This window comes from Ictidomys tridecemlineatus, chromosome 11, assembly GCF_052094955.1.
Source record: "Ictidomys tridecemlineatus isolate mIctTri1 chromosome 11, mIctTri1.hap1, whole genome shotgun sequence".
In the NCBI taxonomy this organism is placed as follows: domain Eukaryota; kingdom Metazoa; phylum Chordata; class Mammalia; order Rodentia; family Sciuridae; genus Ictidomys; species Ictidomys tridecemlineatus.
In genome coordinates this window covers 124213804-124231749 of record NC_135487.1, presented here as the reverse complement: position 1 = coordinate 124231749, position 17946 = coordinate 124213804, and the positions used below count along the sequence as shown (strand labels likewise).

General features: G+C 43.0%; 1 protein-coding gene across 8 annotated transcripts in view; it reads right to left on the bottom strand.

Moving 5' to 3' along the window:
* LOC144368438 (CD48 antigen-like) overlaps positions 1–13497 on the bottom strand; it is a 50358-nt gene extending 36861 nt beyond the window's left edge. For 7 of the 8 annotated variants that reach the window (XR_013428197.1, XM_078027293.1, XM_078027296.1 and 4 more), the window contains exon 1: positions 13373–13497. Coding sequence is in view for 7 of the 8 variants with exons in the window: in XM_078027293.1 (XP_077883419.1) it covers positions 13373–13490 (118 nt within the window). In the remaining variant the exon portion in view is untranslated. The remainder of the gene's footprint in view (positions 1–13372) is intronic. The other variant, XM_078027294.1, reaches the window with a different exon arrangement.
* Between the last annotated feature and the right edge of the window lie 4449 nt (positions 13498–17946).

Below are 17946 nucleotides of genomic sequence, written 5' to 3'. Positions count from 1 at the left end.
ACATGAATCACTTTTTACTGTAGAATTAAATTGAAAAGTATTAAATATAACTACAACAATTTCTTAGAGGATGTAATCAAAAGACGGAGAGTGGCCAAATGGATAAATAAACTAAATTCAACTATATGCACCTGCAGGGGACTTGCTTTAACTTTAAGGACATTTATAAGCTGAAAGTGAAGGGATGGAAAAGATATATTCAGTGGAAATAGAAACTAAAAAGAGCAGGAATGGCTATACATATATCAAACAAATAGATTTACATCAAAAATGGTCCTAAGGAATTATCATGTAATGAGAAAGGGAACAATCCATCAAGAGGGCATAATAATTGTCAGTATATATCCAATATCAGAAAACTAAAATATAGATGGCTGTGGGTGTAGGTCAGTGGCAGAGCACCTTGCCTGGCATGTGTGAGGCCCTGGGTTCAATCCCCAGCACTGCAAAAAAAAAAAAAAAAAAAAGAATTAAATCTAAATATCTGAAGAAAATGTTTTCAAAACTGAAGGGAGAAATGGCAACACAATAATACTAAGTGACTTTACTCTTAATATTCCACTTTCAACAATGAGGATCCATAAAGAATATCAGTAAGGACACAGTGGACTTGAACAACACTATGGACCAAATACACCTAACAGACATCTGTGGGGAGCCGCTCTGAATGACCACGCTTTCCAGTCCTGAAGCACAAGGCTCTGACCAATCACTACACTTTGTGGTGACCTGGGCGTTGTCCCAGCTTGGACAGCAAGGCGGATCTTCAGGTGCAGGTGTACCAGCTGGGGTTGAGCTACACTCACCTGTTCCTTTGTAATCCTACCCCTTGCCTCATTTGAATGGCTTCTTCCCAATAAAAGGGTTCTGCACATGCTCCTCTCTCCCTTTCCACAGACCCCTGAGGTCAGAGGAGCCATCACAGGACCCCTCAAAAAAATAGGTATTTCTCTGTCTCTGTGATATTATTTCGTGCCTGTTCATCTGGGGTGACCTTGAGTGTTTAGTCCTGGAACACGACATCTACAGAACATTCTATCCAATAGCGACAGAATACACATTCTTTACAAGAACACATAGAACATTCTCCTGTGGGATGCTATCTGTGAATTATTTGAGCATCTTCACTCGGCCTTGAGCCAGGGAGATTTAGGTTTGATGTTGCAAACTATTTTGTGGCCCCTCTCACTCAATGGATTGTGCAATGCACTTGACCTCTGTCTTCACTCAAATAGGGAGACCACTCACATAGGTCTGGAGTTGAGAGTAACCTGTTGGAAACGTGACGGCCCACTTCCTACCTTATTTGGCAAAGAACATTCCATGGAAAATTTTGATGCTTTCCCATAGAAACAAAGCAAGCACAGCCTCTCACTCTCTTTCCAATGTGGAAGCTCCATCCCTAAGATCCAAGAGCCGACCCACCCCCATTTTCTAAAATCACTTCCTGTGTCCTGTGGTTTCTTGGCCCTTAGCTTTAGTTTACAGCCAACCCAAATTCCACTGCCCACGCAGGATGTGGACAAGATTTTCCAAATAGCATTTTTTTTTAGTTGTAGTTGGACAAGATGCCTTTATTTTATTTGTTTATTTTTATGTGGTGCTAAGGATCAAACCCAGTGCCTCACACATGCTAGGCAAGTGCTCTACCACTGAGCTACAGCCCCAGCCCCCAAAGATCATTCTTATAAATTTAATTTTTAAAAATTTAATAAAAAAATTAATAATAAAAAAGCCTAAACACATTCAATAAGATTAAAACCAAATCAAGTACCTTGTCCAAACACAATGGTATGAAACTATAAATTAGTAAGAGGAAAATTCACAAATAAGTGGAAATTAAACAATACATCCTGACATCTCAAAACATTGTATATAGATAAAGCAGTTCTAAGAGCACATTTATAGCAATAAATACCTACATCAAAGAAGAATAAAGATCTCAAAGGATTAACCTAGGTTTATAACTCAGGAAATTAAAATCGATTTTTTTTCCTTTTAGCCAAAGTCACCATCTTCTAGTAATTTGTCAAAATGCACAAGGAGAGGCACTTGTCACATGTTCTCTAGGCCTTTCAGGAAACATAGAGTGGTTCCTTTAGCCACATACATGTGTATCTACAAGGGTGACATTACAGACATCAAGAGGATGGGTACTGTTCAAAAGGAATGCCCCACAACTGTCACCACAGCAAAACCATGTCACCAGCACGCTGTGGGCACTGTTGTAAACAAGCAAGTGAAGGGCTAAATTATTGCGGAGAAAATAAATGTGCACACTGAGCACATTAAGCACTTAGAGCAAAACAGATTCCTGAAATGCCTGAAGGAAAATAATAAGAAAAAGGAGAGAGCCAAAGAGAAAGGTACGCCAGCTCCACTGGATCCCCCGCCCACGGTGCCCAGAGAAGCACACTTGGTGAGAACCAAGGAAAGGAACCTGAGAGGCTGGAACCTGTTCCCCAAGGAATTCATGAAATAATGGGGGGGGGGGAAGAGGTGAAGGAGGAGGAAGGGAGGAGACAGTCAGGCATGCTCAAAAAAGAGGCACTAACCCCAAAGTCAGCAAAAGAAAAGAAATAACAAAGATCAGTGCAGAAATAAATGAAATAGAGGTTAGGGGAACAATAGAAAAGATCAATCAAACTAGCAGTTGATTTTCTTGAGGAGACAAAATTGACAAACCACCAATGAGACTAAGAAAAAAGAGATATTTAAATAAATGAAATAAAAAATGAATGAGAAAACATTACAACTAATACTACATAAGTACAAAGGATCACAAAACACTACAATTGAAAATCATGAACCAACAAGTTGCAAAACCTAGAAAAATATAATTTCTCAGAAATATGCAACCTTTAAGACTGAATTATTTTAAAATTTGCATATCTCTGAGAAATCATATTTTTCTAGGTTTTGCAACTTGCTGGTGCAAATGGCCATATATACAAATGGCCAACAGTTATATGAAAATGGCTCAGCATCACCTACCATCAGGGAAATGCAAATTAAAACCACATGAGACATTGCCTCATATCTTTGGATGATTTTCCAAAAGGATAATAGACAGCAAGCATCAGTGAGGATGTACAGAAAAGAAAACCTTTGTATACTGTTGGTGGGAATGCAAATTAGAACAGCCGTTATGGAAAACAATATGGAATTTGCTCAAATATGAAATAAAGAACTACCCTATGTCCCATTTCTGTATATATAACCAAAGAAATTTACATCAGTATGTCAAAGAGATACCTGTCTTTCCATTTTTTAATCTACTGAACGTCTATTCTTCCCCTCCCCCTCCCCCTCCCCCCCTTATTGTGGGTCAACTGCCACAGATCAGAGAAAATGTTCAACTTTTGGCTTTTAGGGACTAATTTCCCCATGGACATATATAAAAACAGCACAGTGAATCCCACCATCATGTGCATCAATAAGAATGGGATCTTAACTAGAATAAAATATATTTCTTGCTTATATGATTATGTCAAAACGGATTCTACTGTCACTTTTAACTAAAATGAACCAATAAAAAAACTAAATAAAAAGACCAAAGAGTAGAGAAAGGAGACCAGGGGGAGGGAGGAGGGGATGACAAGGGAAGAAGCTGGGAATGAAAGCCATCAAATTATGTTATGTGCATAATCATAATGCACCAACCAAAAAAGCTACTAATAAGTGTATAAATCTAGAGATACTAAAAATATTATTCCTCAACCCTGGTGGCACTCCTTTAGAAATGAATTACAGTAGATGGGGTAGAGAGAGAAGATGGGAGGGGAGGGGAGGGGAAGGGGGATAGTAGGGGATAGAAAAGGCAGCAAAATACAACAGACACTAGTATGGCAGTATGTATAAACGTGGATGTAAAACTGATGTGATTCTGCAATCTGTATACGTGGTAAAAATGGGAGTTCATAACCCACTTGAATCAAATATACGAAATATGATATGTCAAGAGCTTTGTAATTTTTTGAACAACTAATTTTAAAAAAGACAGATATAGTGCCTACTTCCACCCCCAAATACTGATTTAATTGTGTCTGTGTTGGTCCTTAGATATTGAACTCTAAACTTTCTCCTGGTGCTTCTAAAATGCAGTCAGGGTTGAGCATTGATTTAACTGCATTTCCCTGGGTCTTTGCTAATCGAAGTATGGTCTAAACAGTTATCAGCATCATTTCATAGCTTGTTAGACATGCAGAATCTCAGACCTCACCCAGATGTTGCATCAGAATACACATTTAACAAGGTCCCAGATGATTCCTAACTAATCACAGTAAAGTTGGGTCCCAGGCATATTTGAGTGGGGGGAGTACCAGGCATTGAACCCCGGGGCACTCAACCACTGAGCCACATCACCTTGAAGTCCCGATGCACCATGGGGATTGAAAAATCACTGTAGTCTGGTGTGATAGTGCCATGACTTGTGACTCGGCACGGATGCATCATGTTGTCAAATTTATGAACTTGGATTTCCAGTTTCAGAGGCTTTTTACTATTTTTTGTCTTTGGTATAATCATGTAAGGCTTTCCTACTCTCAGTTGTTAACATTAAAAAAATCCCTTTTTGCATTTTTCATTTTCATGTTTGAGGTTCTGCGTGTATGATAATTTCAGCACAGCAAAATATACCTAAAATTCACATTTTAATCATTTTAAATGTGCAATTCAGTGTTATTAAGTACATTCATAATCATCACCACTGTCCTTTTCCTGATAGAAATTTTCAGATTTAAATCCTTGGTCCTTATGGAGCTTCTTTTGGCTTGAGGTCTGTGGAGTAAATGCAGCTGGTTTTGCCCTAGTTCTGATGGCTTGCTAACTATCACAAAAGCACTCATTGTGTCTTTCTCTGTACTTTGTCTATTCATGTGTTGTTAACCCGTTGCCTCAATAAACATATTGACATATGTTTCAATATCTGCCAGGGCTAGTCCTTCTGACTATGTTTATTTTTTGAAATATTTTTGAAGTTTTTGCCTCATTCTTCCTTATAAAGAACCTGCTTGTCTGAGATGTTTTTAATCCTCTTAATATTTTTTGGTAGGATCATAGTTATTTAATAACATCAACAGAATGTACTTTTGCTTAATTTAATTTTCCTACTAGACAAATCAATATCTTTCACATGTATCTTACTGTATTTGTAAATAGGCATTTTATTTTTCTAGAGCCAAAACATCTTTCTGGTTACTAGTATCAGATGTGAATCTATTTATTTCTCTATTTTAAGTTTGTATGTTTTCCTTTGCTGGGTTCTCCTATTACTTGTAATAATTTTCCAGTGAGTGCTTTTAGATTTTGAAGAAAAAAAATTAAATCATTACAGAACAATTACAATATGACCCTTTCCTTTGAAATGTTCTGTCTCACTTCTTTCTCTGGCAGAACTATGTTAACTAGTAAGCATAACACTGTTAAATTATAGTAGTAAAAGGTGGAATGACCTAGTCCCTAAACATTGGTTATAATTAATTTGTAAAACTATGCCATTTACTCTCTGAGAAGTAACTTTTTGACAATTTAATGCTTTTTTTAATATGATAATTTATTTGTTTAGATTGTCTTTCTCTTCTGGAGAAACTATATTTTCACCAAATTAACCTATTTTTCCCTACAAAGGGATTCTTTTAATTGAGGTTTTCATTAAAATCTTTTGGCTTCCTTTGTGTACATATTTCCTGATCTTTTCTTTCTTTCTTTTTTGGGGTATTCAGGTTTTCAAGGGAGGGTTTTTATTGGTGCAGAGTGGGTTCATTGTGTAATGTTCATATATACACATAATTGATCAAATTTTGTTCTCTAGTCTTTGAACAGAGATCTAAATCAGGGGAAAGTATGTGGTTTGAGTTCAGCAGAAACAAGGGAATTTCAAGAAACCAACTGTATTAGGCAAAACATCAAAAGCTTCACATACCAGGGAAGTTGAGTCCACGTATCTGTAATGGCCTGGAATATTCTGAGAGCCGCCTGATCTCCCTCTCTCCCTTTTTCTCTCTTTCCTACTTAAAGAAATTTATTAAGGTATTTCACACCAGCTACAGAAAAGTTTTTTCACTATGTACAGAAAGAGAAAGTTCCCCGCTACAACATAATTGAGAGAAATCACTTGAGAGAAATTTGTGCTGCAGTCCCTGTTAAGATCCAGAGTTTCTGGTTCCCAGTTTTCTTCCAACTACACATCTAAAATTGATAAAACATAGAGAAAAAGAATCAAATCCAACAATACAGCTCTTCTCTTAGTCTATCTCTGGTGCACAAAGAGATCCTGTGCCCTGCACTGAGGGACATGCAAATACAAGTCCATAAAGTTTTTTCCTTGCAAAAGTTCACAAAACCAAGATTAGGGCTGGCAGTAAAGCTTAGTGGTAAAGTGTGTGCTTACCTTGCACAGGCTCTGGGTTGGATCCCCAGCATCAAAATAATAATAATAACCACTACTACTATTATTATTATTATTATAAATATTATGATACAATACTGTATGCTTTATATTTTTACCTTTTTTTATATTTCTAAGTGAAATATAACTAAAGAGGCAATTCCAGGCTTAGCTTTGAAAGAAACAATGTCACTGTTTTCCAGAGAAGCCGAAATGTGTCCATTGCCATCAGCAACTGAGTGGTCCGATTGTCTGCATCCTCTCCATCAGTTGTCACTGACATTATTTTTATTTCAGTCCTTCTGTGGAGTGTGTGGTGGTGTCGACGTCTTGTTGTAGTTTTAAACTGTGCTCTCTGATGGCCACTTATATGGAAAATGTTGGCCTATGCTTCTTTCCCATCTGCATTACCTCCTGGAGATGTGCTTTTCCCCATTGTAGCAGCTGAGTCTGTGGAGTTTTGTAGATAGATGACATTCTAGTGGTTTCATGGATACAAGATGTGCACGTATTTTCTCCCACTCTGCAGCTTGGTTTTTGTCTCTTTATATGGACATTCCCTGAGCAAAAGTTCTCCTTCCTTTCCTTTTCTTCTTTTATTTATTTATTTATTTATTTATTTTTTGAGTCCTTGCACATGCTAAGCAAGCACTTCACCATCGAGCTACATCCACAGCCCAAGTCTGTCATGCTGTATTCTTTAAAAGTTTAATTTAAAAAAAAATTAAATAAAATAAAAATGCAAGTTTAATTTCTTTTCTTTTCTTTTTTTAAATAAAGGACAAAGGATCATTCAATCTGTCATTTCAGTTCAAACAGAAATGAGTTCATCATGACTCAAAAGGCCTGAATGTTGCGTTTCTGGGAAACAGTTTGTTTTGTCAATATTTAAAGGAAGGAAAGTACATTGTGGCTAGAGACACTGGAGTCACCTCCCTGCACTCCCCCACCACAGAGGGCTCCAGGCAGCTTAGATATAACTGGCCTCCATCTGCTTAGGTGGGACCAAGCACACAGGTGCAGGCAAGGCAGAATCAGCTGTATCTCCTCTGCAGGACTTCCGCCCTCAGTGGTTGCTGGGAAGCCCATGGCACAAACCCAGGAAGGCAGCTGGAGGTTGAGTGGCTTCCTGTGTTCAGGGCTCAGCCACCCATGCTGTTTTCTCAGCAAGATGATGATCATTATGGCAGAACAACAGAGCCAGCCTAAGTTAACCAGCAGCTCAAGAAGAGCGGCTGGAACCACACTGGGTGTCCATGGATGGATAAAGATAAAGAAAAGGTGGTCTATATACACAGTGAAGTTTTATACAGCCCTAAAGAAACACGAAATTACAGCATGTGCAGAAAAATGGGTGAAAGTAGAGACCTTCATATTGAGTGAAATAAGTCAAAGGAGGAAGGTTAAGGCTGTGTGTTTTCTCTCATAGGTGGAAGGTAGAGAGGAAAAAGGAAAACAAAGGTGGGGGATGGATCCCCTAAAACACAAAAGGAAATCAGGAGAGGAAAGAGACAAAGGGGTGGGGGGGGGCAGGGAGGGAGGAGAAAATGTGGGGGAGTGATATCAGCCCAAAAGATCGTTATCCATTTTGTGCCTACAGGAACATGTTGAAGTGGCCCCCCTTTCTCCACAGAAAAGCCCTGTTCACCGTGGCTGATTTTAGGACTGTCAGCCAAAGAGTCTCTGCAAAAGAGTTCAATGTAGATAAACTTCCTATTTTCATGTCACCCTGTTTACTTGGCCGCTGGCCAGGAAGATACCAGCACTCCAGGTGCTGGACACCCATTACTAGTTTTGCACAAACATCCAGTATAGTACTTTGAAGAAATGTGCAAACAAGGCCTCTGTGAGCTGGGCTTCACAGAGATGTCTACATTTTTAAGATAAGTTACAGCTGGGCTCCATGGTAGCAGCTGGCAGGGGAGGAAAGAAAGGGGAGAAGAAGCTCTCCCCTTCTCAGGTGTTGTCCTTGAAGGGTTAACTTGTCCAGAACAGTGAAAGAAAAAGCTGCTTTTATGTGAACTTCTGCAGACTGGGAACTTCTGAGCCCCTCCCCTTACATGCTGGGTATGAAATTCTGAAACTCTCTGAACTCGGGGTTCAGGGGATTAATTGATTACAGCAGAAGCTGTGCCCTCTGAACCTGGCAGTAGCCAAATAAACTGTTTCCTGCTATCTTCAGTGCCTTGCCTCATTTGTCTCTACATTTTTGGTGACCCAGATGGTACAGAGGAGGTAAGGAAGGCTATTCTGCCTCTCTTGTCCCTGGGGACAGACTTCCCTAGGGGTGTGGGGGACAGCATTCCCCTTGGTGCGCCCAGGCCACTCTTGGCCTGAAGGAAGATCCACTCACCCAGCGCCCTGGGGCTGCCACCCTGGGGCACAACAGAACCCACAGGCAGCAGGAACCAGAATTAGGATCTTGGACACTGCCCAGCTGAACAGGTAGGACTCGGGTCCATTTGGTTTTGCAGCCACCTGACTTCCCCTTCGAGGCCTAAGCGGGTGGAAGAGAGGCTTGATCACCCTCTGTTGGGTCTCGAGTACCCTCCAAAGTGGTTGGAGCTGAAACGGACCCGGGGAGTCACCCGAGAAGCCTCTGTTTGGGGTCAGCGAGCAGAGGGGACACCGTGACTCCCTTTCTGTTTGGTTTGGAATTGTTGGAATTTGGGCGGTATAGAAATTCTGTCCTGGCCATGTCTGTGGGAAAGTGTGGGAAAGTGTGTGAATGAGACGGACAAAAGGAAGGGTTCTGACCCAACCCGAGGGCCAAAGCGAGTGCAGAGTCCTGATCCGCGGTTCCGTGGCACCTCAGGTAGTCTATGGTGGAATTTCACCAACCAACATCTAGGTGAAAGCTCCAGGTCGGGGGTTGATACCAACCCGCAAGGCTAAGAGGGCCCTAAGTCCCCGCGAGGGGAGCGGCCAGAGATGGACGAAGTGAGTCTTGCCCTAAGTGTGTTTTGTTCTAAGTGTGTGACACCTATGCAGGGTGGAACATGGGAGGCACACAAGGAAACTGAGCCTTCTGAAATGTGTGTTAGAAACTTTTAGGAAGGTTTTCCTGGTAACTGTGGGTGAAACTCACTCCACAAAGGTTGCATACTCTGTGAATTAGAGTGGCTCACCCAAGGTGTGGGCTGGCCACCAGAAGGATCTTTAGATGAGAGAGTCATTGCCGAGGTCCTTTGATTGTTGTTGGAACCCTGAACCATTTCTCTTATACTAATTTCTGGCAAGAGATAGTACAGAAACAGTCCCCTTGGTTGAGAGCCTGTCTAGATGGACAGTCCAAGCTGATGTTAGCCAGGAGCATAGTGGTCTCTAAGACCCAGTGGAAAGCAGCTAAACAGAAAACCTGACTAGGAAAGACAGGAAAAGAACAGTTTTCCCCATGAGCCAGAAGAGGACCCAGGACCAACTTTGCCAAGACCACAGAGACAACAGACTGTCCCCACAGCCCCCTTGTCCTCAGAGGCAACAAATGATGGCCCCAATACTGGCTATTCCTTCCTCTGTGATGTCCTCAGAGCCAAAGGCTTCCTAGGACCAAACACGCTTTCACCTCCCAAGATGAAGGTGGGAGATTTGTCCCAAGACCAGAGCCACAACTCAGAAGAGAACTCTCCAGGTGCCCCGAAACTGACTAAAGGACCTGCCCATATTGACCAGAGGGAAACACCTGAGGGAGTCAAGGCAGCTCTGTGTGCCAGCCTTTCTCCACCATTGAGCTCATAAGCTGGAAAAACCATACTCCCTCCTACACAGAGAAACCCTGGGCCATGACTGATCTGATGCAGCCCATTATCCAGACCTAGGATGGGGCCCAACAAAGAAGAAGGTCTAAAGATAAAGGATGTCAAGAAGCCCTCAGAGAAAGTCTAAAAGAAAAGAAAAAAGAGAACAAAACACACGGTCTATGCCCAAGAGCTGGAAGGAATTGGAGCCAGCCCTAAGCCCTAGCCTAAGCTGAGTATCTGCAGACAATCAGAGCTTAGATAAGCCACCCACTGCTCCAGCATCTCCCTCTCACACCCTCCATAGCCCTGAACATATCTCTCAGCCCCACATCTGCCTAAGGCCTCTCTGCCCTATGAAACTGGCAGCAATGATCAAAAGAGATGTGTCCAACTGACTCAGAGCTAAATGTCCAGGCCACTGCTGCTGCCACCCCTCTCCCTGCCCAGAGGTGCCCAGAGGAGGAGGAGCACCATACAAGCATTGCAGCTGCAATGCAAGTTTGTCAGTGAAGAAATGCACAGGTGCCAGCAACAGGTGATTGATGCAGCCTTTGTGGGACAGGCTCAGAGAGCCATTTGCCAAAAACTACAATCCTAGAGGACTTTACTGAGAAGTGTACCAGTGAGCTGATTAAGGTGTTTTCATCAATCGAGACCCAGAGACTCAAAGACAGGCAGATCAGAAAGATAAAGAGGAGGATGGATCTCCTTACAGCTGCCCTCACCACAAACCCAGAGGTCACTCAAAGTGGGGGATCTCACCAGAACAAAGCCAATGGTCCAAATGTTTATAAGATAAAAAAGCGTGGCCAGATAAATGGGAAGCCTCCAGTGGCCCCGGCAGACAAGCACCCACTGCCACGCTTAAATTCGAAGCCTTGAACAGAGAAGGAGTGAATGTTTTTCCCAGCCTTTGGCCCCAGCTCCTCCTTTCAGTTTCTTCCCACTTCCTCGGAAGTTGATGATTGACGAATATGGCAGGAGTCCCATAGACACACAGAACTGCATCTGATGCATGAGACCCAGTGCCTCAGGAGGGCTCAGCTGCTGCAAGCCCCAAATGAACCAGGAATATGTTCATGTTAACAGCCAGCAGTGGGCCATAGAGTGCTCACTCCAAAAGGACATGTCACCTGGCTCCAAGCCACACGCTGTGAGCCACCAGCAGGAAGAAACACAGAGCCCCAAGCACCCAGGCATACTGAACAAAAACACAAGCAGGGCAGCTACTATAGACAATCAGCAGGCTCCCACCTGACAAGAGGAGAAAGCCACGCAGACAAAGAGCAACACCTAGGTGGGCACAATGTGACTGCCACACCAGGACCTGCACGGGACCACACCACTGCCCTCCAACCTTGACAGCCCCCGGTGAGATTTACATAGGTGCCTTTTACACTAATGATGTCCCAGGTCATCAGTCTCTGCTAAGATATATATTAGATTTAAGAGTTGGAGAATCCTAGCAGCCAAGATTCTGCACTGGGAGATTAAAAAAAAAAAATTCAGCACCAGAAGTTCTATGTATGCCTCTCTTCCCTAAATGACAGTTCCTCCCAGGTACTTTGGTACACAATCTTTGCAACAGCACTGGACTCTAACTTAAAAGTCCACATCTATCAAGAAACAGTCAAATACATTGGTTACCATCTGACTCAGCAACAGAACAGAACAACCACTGGGCCTTAAAAAAAACAGGAGATCTGCTCAATTCCAGTCCCTCCAACCTGCCATCAGACTAGAGAATTCTTGGGGGCTACTGGGTTCAGCCATATATGGATCCCCAACTTTCAGTTATGACAAAACCCCACTATGAAGCCACAAAGGGGGGAGAATGAGATCCTCTGACGTATGGGCCAACTAAGCAAAAGGCCTTTGAGGACATTAAACAAGCACTCACCAGTGCACCTGGATTAGGGCTCCCTGACCTCACAAAGCCTTTCTTTATGTGTGTCCATGATCAGTCTGGAGTGGCTGTAGGAGTTTTGACTCATATGCTGGGGATACAGCACCGTCCAGTGGCCTATTTGTCCTAACAGCTGGACTCTGTAGCCCAGAGATGACCACCTTGTTACATGCCCTTGCAGCCACAGCTCTTCTGGTGCTGGAAGCTGATAAACTGGCAGTGGGACAAGAACTTGCTGTCACAGTTCTTCATTCAATTTTGACATTGTTAGAATATAAAGGACACTATTGGTTGACTAATGGAAAAAATGGTCAAATATCAGGACATGTTATGTGAAAACCCACATATCCACGTCGAGGTCGTCAGAACTCTGAACCCAGCAACTTTGCTGCCCATTGGACCTGGAAAACCTGATCACAAATGTGTTGAGGTCATGGGTGAAGTGTTCTCCAGCAGACCAGACCTAACCGACCAGCCTCTCGAGGATGCTGATGCAGAGTACTTCACAGATGGAAGCAGTTTTATAAAAGATGAGGTATGTTTGGCTGGATATGCAGTGGTCACTCTGGATTCTACTGTCAAGGTAGAACCTCTGCCTCAGGGAACTTCGGCACAAAAAGTATAGCATTGCTTTGACTCGAGCACCTCAGTTGACAGCAGGAGTCTGTGTGGATATTTACTTAGACTCAAAATATGCGTTCACTACCCTTCATGTTCATAGGGCCTTATTTAGGCTAATTAACTCAGGAGAGAAAGGGGGGGCATGATGGATGGGCAAGAAATTCTTAAACTTTTGGATGCACTGTGGGCTCCCAGGAAGGTTGTGATTGTATATTGCCAAGGTCATCGAAAGGGAAACTGGAGAGCACAGCCCGGCAAATAATTGTCTTCTGAAGTCAGAAAAATATACTGAAGCACAGAAAACTCACATAGAGGAGTACACAGAGTATCTATGGTGTTTAGTTTTGTGAAGTATGAAACATGTTTTTTATTCATCTCTATATCATTTGTCATATTTTCCAAATTTCCTACAGTCAATATGTATTACTCCTGGCGTCAGAAAAACATCGTTGTGTTTCAGGCCTGGGTCCTTTGCTGTCGGCAGGCAAGGAGCCACTCAGCATGTGACAGTGATTTACCTGAGGGTAGCAACTGGCACTCTCCCAGAGAGTCCCCAAGTCCCTTTTCCTTGCCTCAGCCTTCAGAAAAGCATGGGGAATCAGGAGTCCAGGGAAGCTCCAGTTCCTTCCCACCTGCCTTACCTCTCCCCCACACAGCCTCACACACACACCCACACGCCCTCCCCCCACACACCCCCAAACCCATGCCACTACTCACCAGGAGAAGGAAAGAACTGAAGCATCAGGATCTCCATGTGGAGCCAGCAGAGGCTTGCCAGAAGGTCCATCACTGCTTTTACAGCTTTCCCTGGCCTCCTAGGGACAGAGGCCAACATGTGGCCCCTCCCCTGCTGTTTGTTCCCGCCCCCCCCCCCCCCGCCTTCTCTTGCCATTTCAGTCAAAAGGAACTGCACACTTGGAAGAAATAGGATGTTTTTTTGACCCCAAAATAATTCATGTTGACTCAAGAAAATTTTGGAAAACAAGCAAATTATACAGATAAATAAAATCACTTGTTATCACACCTCACAAAACTAACCACCATAAGTATTCTTGTGTAGGTAGGTCTGCTGGAAATGTTTTTCTGTGTATTTTTAAATAAAATTTTTAGAAGTTACCTTTCTAGGTAAAATATCTCCAAAGCGGGTTACAGAAGATAGTTGTGGTCAAAGAAGAAAATACAGGAGGGCAGGGTATCAATTTATATTTTTATTTACAATAGAAAAGCACCCTTTCCTAATATGTCATAGATTCTTCCCCCACCCACCACCACCACCACCCTGGTGTGCTTTGTAAGACTGATGAGCATGAGTGTGTGAACTATCTTAAGAGAAGAATGCAGGGTTCAAGTTCAAAGTAAGAATGTCCATTTCAGACATTGCCCTCTAGGGGGCGCGGTTCGTGTTCTCCATGTGCAGAAGCCTACACACAGTGGCTGCCTCCTTTGAGAGATCTCCTTCTGATATTCAGAGACTGAATATAATAACACGATGCAAACCAACAAGAGACAGAGCTGACTCTTCCCCACCAAGATAAGTTCTTCACCAGGATAGGATGAGGCAAAACAGAAATTAAACTGGACAAGAAACCCACCCAGGATTCAAAATGTTCAAGACCATATGAAATACAGCACTGCTTCTGCCACAGATAACAGTCCTCCTTACTCTACTGCACGCTGAGCCCCGGGTATCAGCCAGTGATGTAGGAAGACATCATGAATTGCAGGGTATGAAAGATTGTTTATGCCATGGATAGGGATAGCTCATATTTTCAAATACTTTATTTTTAGTACTGTATGCCTTCAACTGTCCAATAAACACATCAACTAATAATGGGAGGGTGACCTGCTTAAAACCTCTTAACTGTTTTTCACAGCCCTAAGATATTTATAAGCCACTAATAGACTCTGTTTCCTTTTCCCTGCCTGCCTTCTAATGACTTTGACAGTAAACATCCTATTTCCAACTTTAGTAGAGGTTCCTACCAATTAAATTAAAAGAAAAAAGTTTGATCGAGTTTTCCTCTAATTATGAATGCTATGGGGAAAAAAAAAAAACGTTGTTTTCTCCTGTTAGATGATAAGTGAGCAAATTTATCTTTCTTATTGCATCATCTGTCTGTCTGCCACTTCCTGAGTTTTGTTGATAAAATATAGGGTTTTACATGCTTGATTCTTAGTTCCTGTAGGTCTTCCTTTTTGGGAAATTGGAAATAGTCACTTTACAAATGTGAGTCTCTAGCAACTTGAGAGGAATGTGCTCAAGAGTGGCCAGGCCAAGTGTCTTTAAGGGGAAGAGGCCCAATGTAAGGATTTCCATGTACTGAGACTCGATGGGTCTTGAAAGCATCAAGGAAATTTCAGAAGCCAGGGACACTTAGACTGTTCATGTCATTCCTCTATTTAAAGCAATGTCACAATAAACATCTGTATCAGCTAGAAATAAACCTGGCTAACTCAGAAAGTCAGGGATCTCATAAATGGAAGCTGAGAGGAAAAAGACGTAGGGGAGGGAGCATCTCCTGAAAATTAAAGGACTGCTGGACACGGTGGCCCACACCTGTAATCCCAGCATCTGGGGAGGCTGAGGAAGGAGGATTATGAGTTCAAAGGGAGCCTCAGCAATTTAGGGAGGTGATTAGCAACTCAGAGAGACCCTGTCTCTAATAAAATAGAAAATAGAACTGAGGATGTGGCTCAGTGGTCAGGTGCCTCTGAGTGCAATCCCCGGTTACCCTCTCCAAAAAAAAAGGAAAAAAGAAAGAAAAGAAAAAGTTTAAAGACCAATAGAGTAGAGGGAAAAGGAGAGAAGAGGAAAGAAAGTGGGGGTGGTTGAGGGAATTATATTCTATTATGTGCTTGTATGAATATGTAACAAGAAATCCCACTATTATGTATAATTATAATTTGCCAGTCTAAAAAGAGTCCCACCAAAAAAAAAAATAAGGAAAAAGAAAACAAATACCTTTATCTACTAGTGAGAAAGACCTAATCCCAGTGACTGAACAATTACTGGCTTCTTTTCTCTTGTGTCCAAAACCACGCTGTAGGGAAGCAGGTCAGGTGGGAAGGGGGGCTCTCTGAAGCATGAGGGTCTCGGGCTCCTCACATTTTCATCTTCCTTGGCATATAGTGCTTCTTCTCCAGGTCACAAATAACAACTGGAACTCTATTCATCGTGTACAAGTTCCAAACACTAGAAAAAGGAAAGAGTGGGCGAGGGAGGGAATTTTCCCTAAGCCCCATTCAGTGACATGTGCTTTAGTGGGTTGGGCACATCACTACATCACTACAGAGTTAGGAAGGGAAGGGATCCACAGAGATCATGTCTCCTCAAAGGTGCAGACAGGTTTGCTTCTGTTCACTTATACCCCTGGAGGTAGAATTTCCAGATCACAGGGCCTTGGTCATTTGTGGCATCGATATGCTGTCGAATTGCACACCAAAATGGCTGTGCACATTCACATTCTCCCCCAGAGTCTAGGAGAATTCCCATTTTTTTCACAGCCTTGTCAACACAATGACCAAGCTGGTTGACAATTGGATGTATTTTTTAAATGGCATTTTGGGTTTCACTTTTTATTTCCCTGGTGATTAGTGAACTTGAGCATATTTTTAGAAGTTCACTTGTCCACTTTCACAAATCGGGCTTTGTCCAGGGAAAAGACTCTTCCTTTCTTTCCCATGCACTCCCTCCCTGTCTCCCCACCCCAAATGCCCCAAGACAAGATCTGGCTACAGGGAGGGTTCTGAACTGGAGAGAGGAAAGGCCAAGGGAGACGTTGGTGGACCAGAGTCACGCAGGCTGGGGAGGAGACAGAGAAGCAGTTGTGTAGGATGTTCTGGGAAGTTGAGGATTTGCTTCCCAGACGTGGCTCATACTGAAGGGCTCTGTCTGGGGATTTTGGGGAGGAGTAGCAGTGAGGGAGAGGAGTCATGTCAGCTGGATCCCTCTGAGGACTTGGCTCGCTCATGGTGTTACAAAGGCATGGAGCCTGAATAGGGAGGGACCTTTTGAACTTCTATGGAACACAGAAATCCCCCATGCACCACTGATTAACGGTGCTGCTGTCACTGAACCCCCCAAGGCTAAGGAGATCATCATATCCAGCATCTTTTGGAATGTTCATCTTGATGTCACCCAGGTCAACTTCATTAAGCTTGATCTGAAACGTTCCATGATAGTCTCTGATGATCAAAAGGCATCCTTGGTCTTTGGTAATTTTTGAACCCTATGCCCTCATGACCCACTTCCCAATTTCCTCATTCCATAATTCCACCAACATCTCAGGTCCATCAAAATGATCCACTTAATAGCTTCACCATGGGCTGGGAGTGCACCCAGTGGTGGAGCACATGCATGTGCACAGCCCTGGATTCAATACCCTCCCAAATGACCAAAACCCAAAACGCTTCATCCAACATCTGGAGGTTGTCCAAGGAGGAGTCCTGTCCAATGATTGCGTAGCTTTGCAGAGTCCTCCCTTCCCTTCCCCTCCCTTCCCTTTCTCCCTTTCTGCTGGGAATCACCCCAGGCCTCATGCATGCTGGGCAAGCACCATCCAGCCAGTGCTCCCATCTTCCCATTGTCATCACCCTGTCACTGTCCCTTCAAAACCAACTTCTCCTTCCCAGTGACCCTACCCACCCTGCACGGTCCCCTCAAGGGACAGAACAGCCTCTCTGTGGAGCAATGGCTTATCCTCTATTTTTCTCATGTTTCTTGGCCTTCCTCAGCTGCTTGGAATTTTTAGGTGAAAAAAATACATTCTCCATCTCACTGTATCATCTCAGAAACATGCTTGTACCTTCTATCATATTCTCTCAAATTCTCTCCCAGGGGTGGGAAAGGGGAAGACACTGGGACCGCCTGTCCTAGGTGATGTCACACATCCTCCTCATCCCAATGGTGGGACTGAACTCTTCCCTGGGGCACATATAGTGGTTTGTAACTTTACAGTCTTTTGCGTCTCTCACCCTCTCCTTGGGGGTACACACAGCTGATGAAATCTGGCTCTCCATGAACCTCTCCAGGCAGGGATCCCCTCATGATTAGAAAGTACTGGGGATTCTGGTTCAGAAAAGTACAACTAGTGTTTAATGAGAACTGGAAAGATTTGGATTTAGACCTCATCTTATGTCACAGGTTCTCCTTCTTCAGAATCAGGGACCATTCTGTGATTTCAGCACTCTTCTGTGTTACAAGTGGAGCAGAATAGTTTAACGACTAAAGAATTTGTTATAGTTTGCATCTTGAATGTCCCCCAAGGGCCCTGTGTTGAAGGATTGGTCCC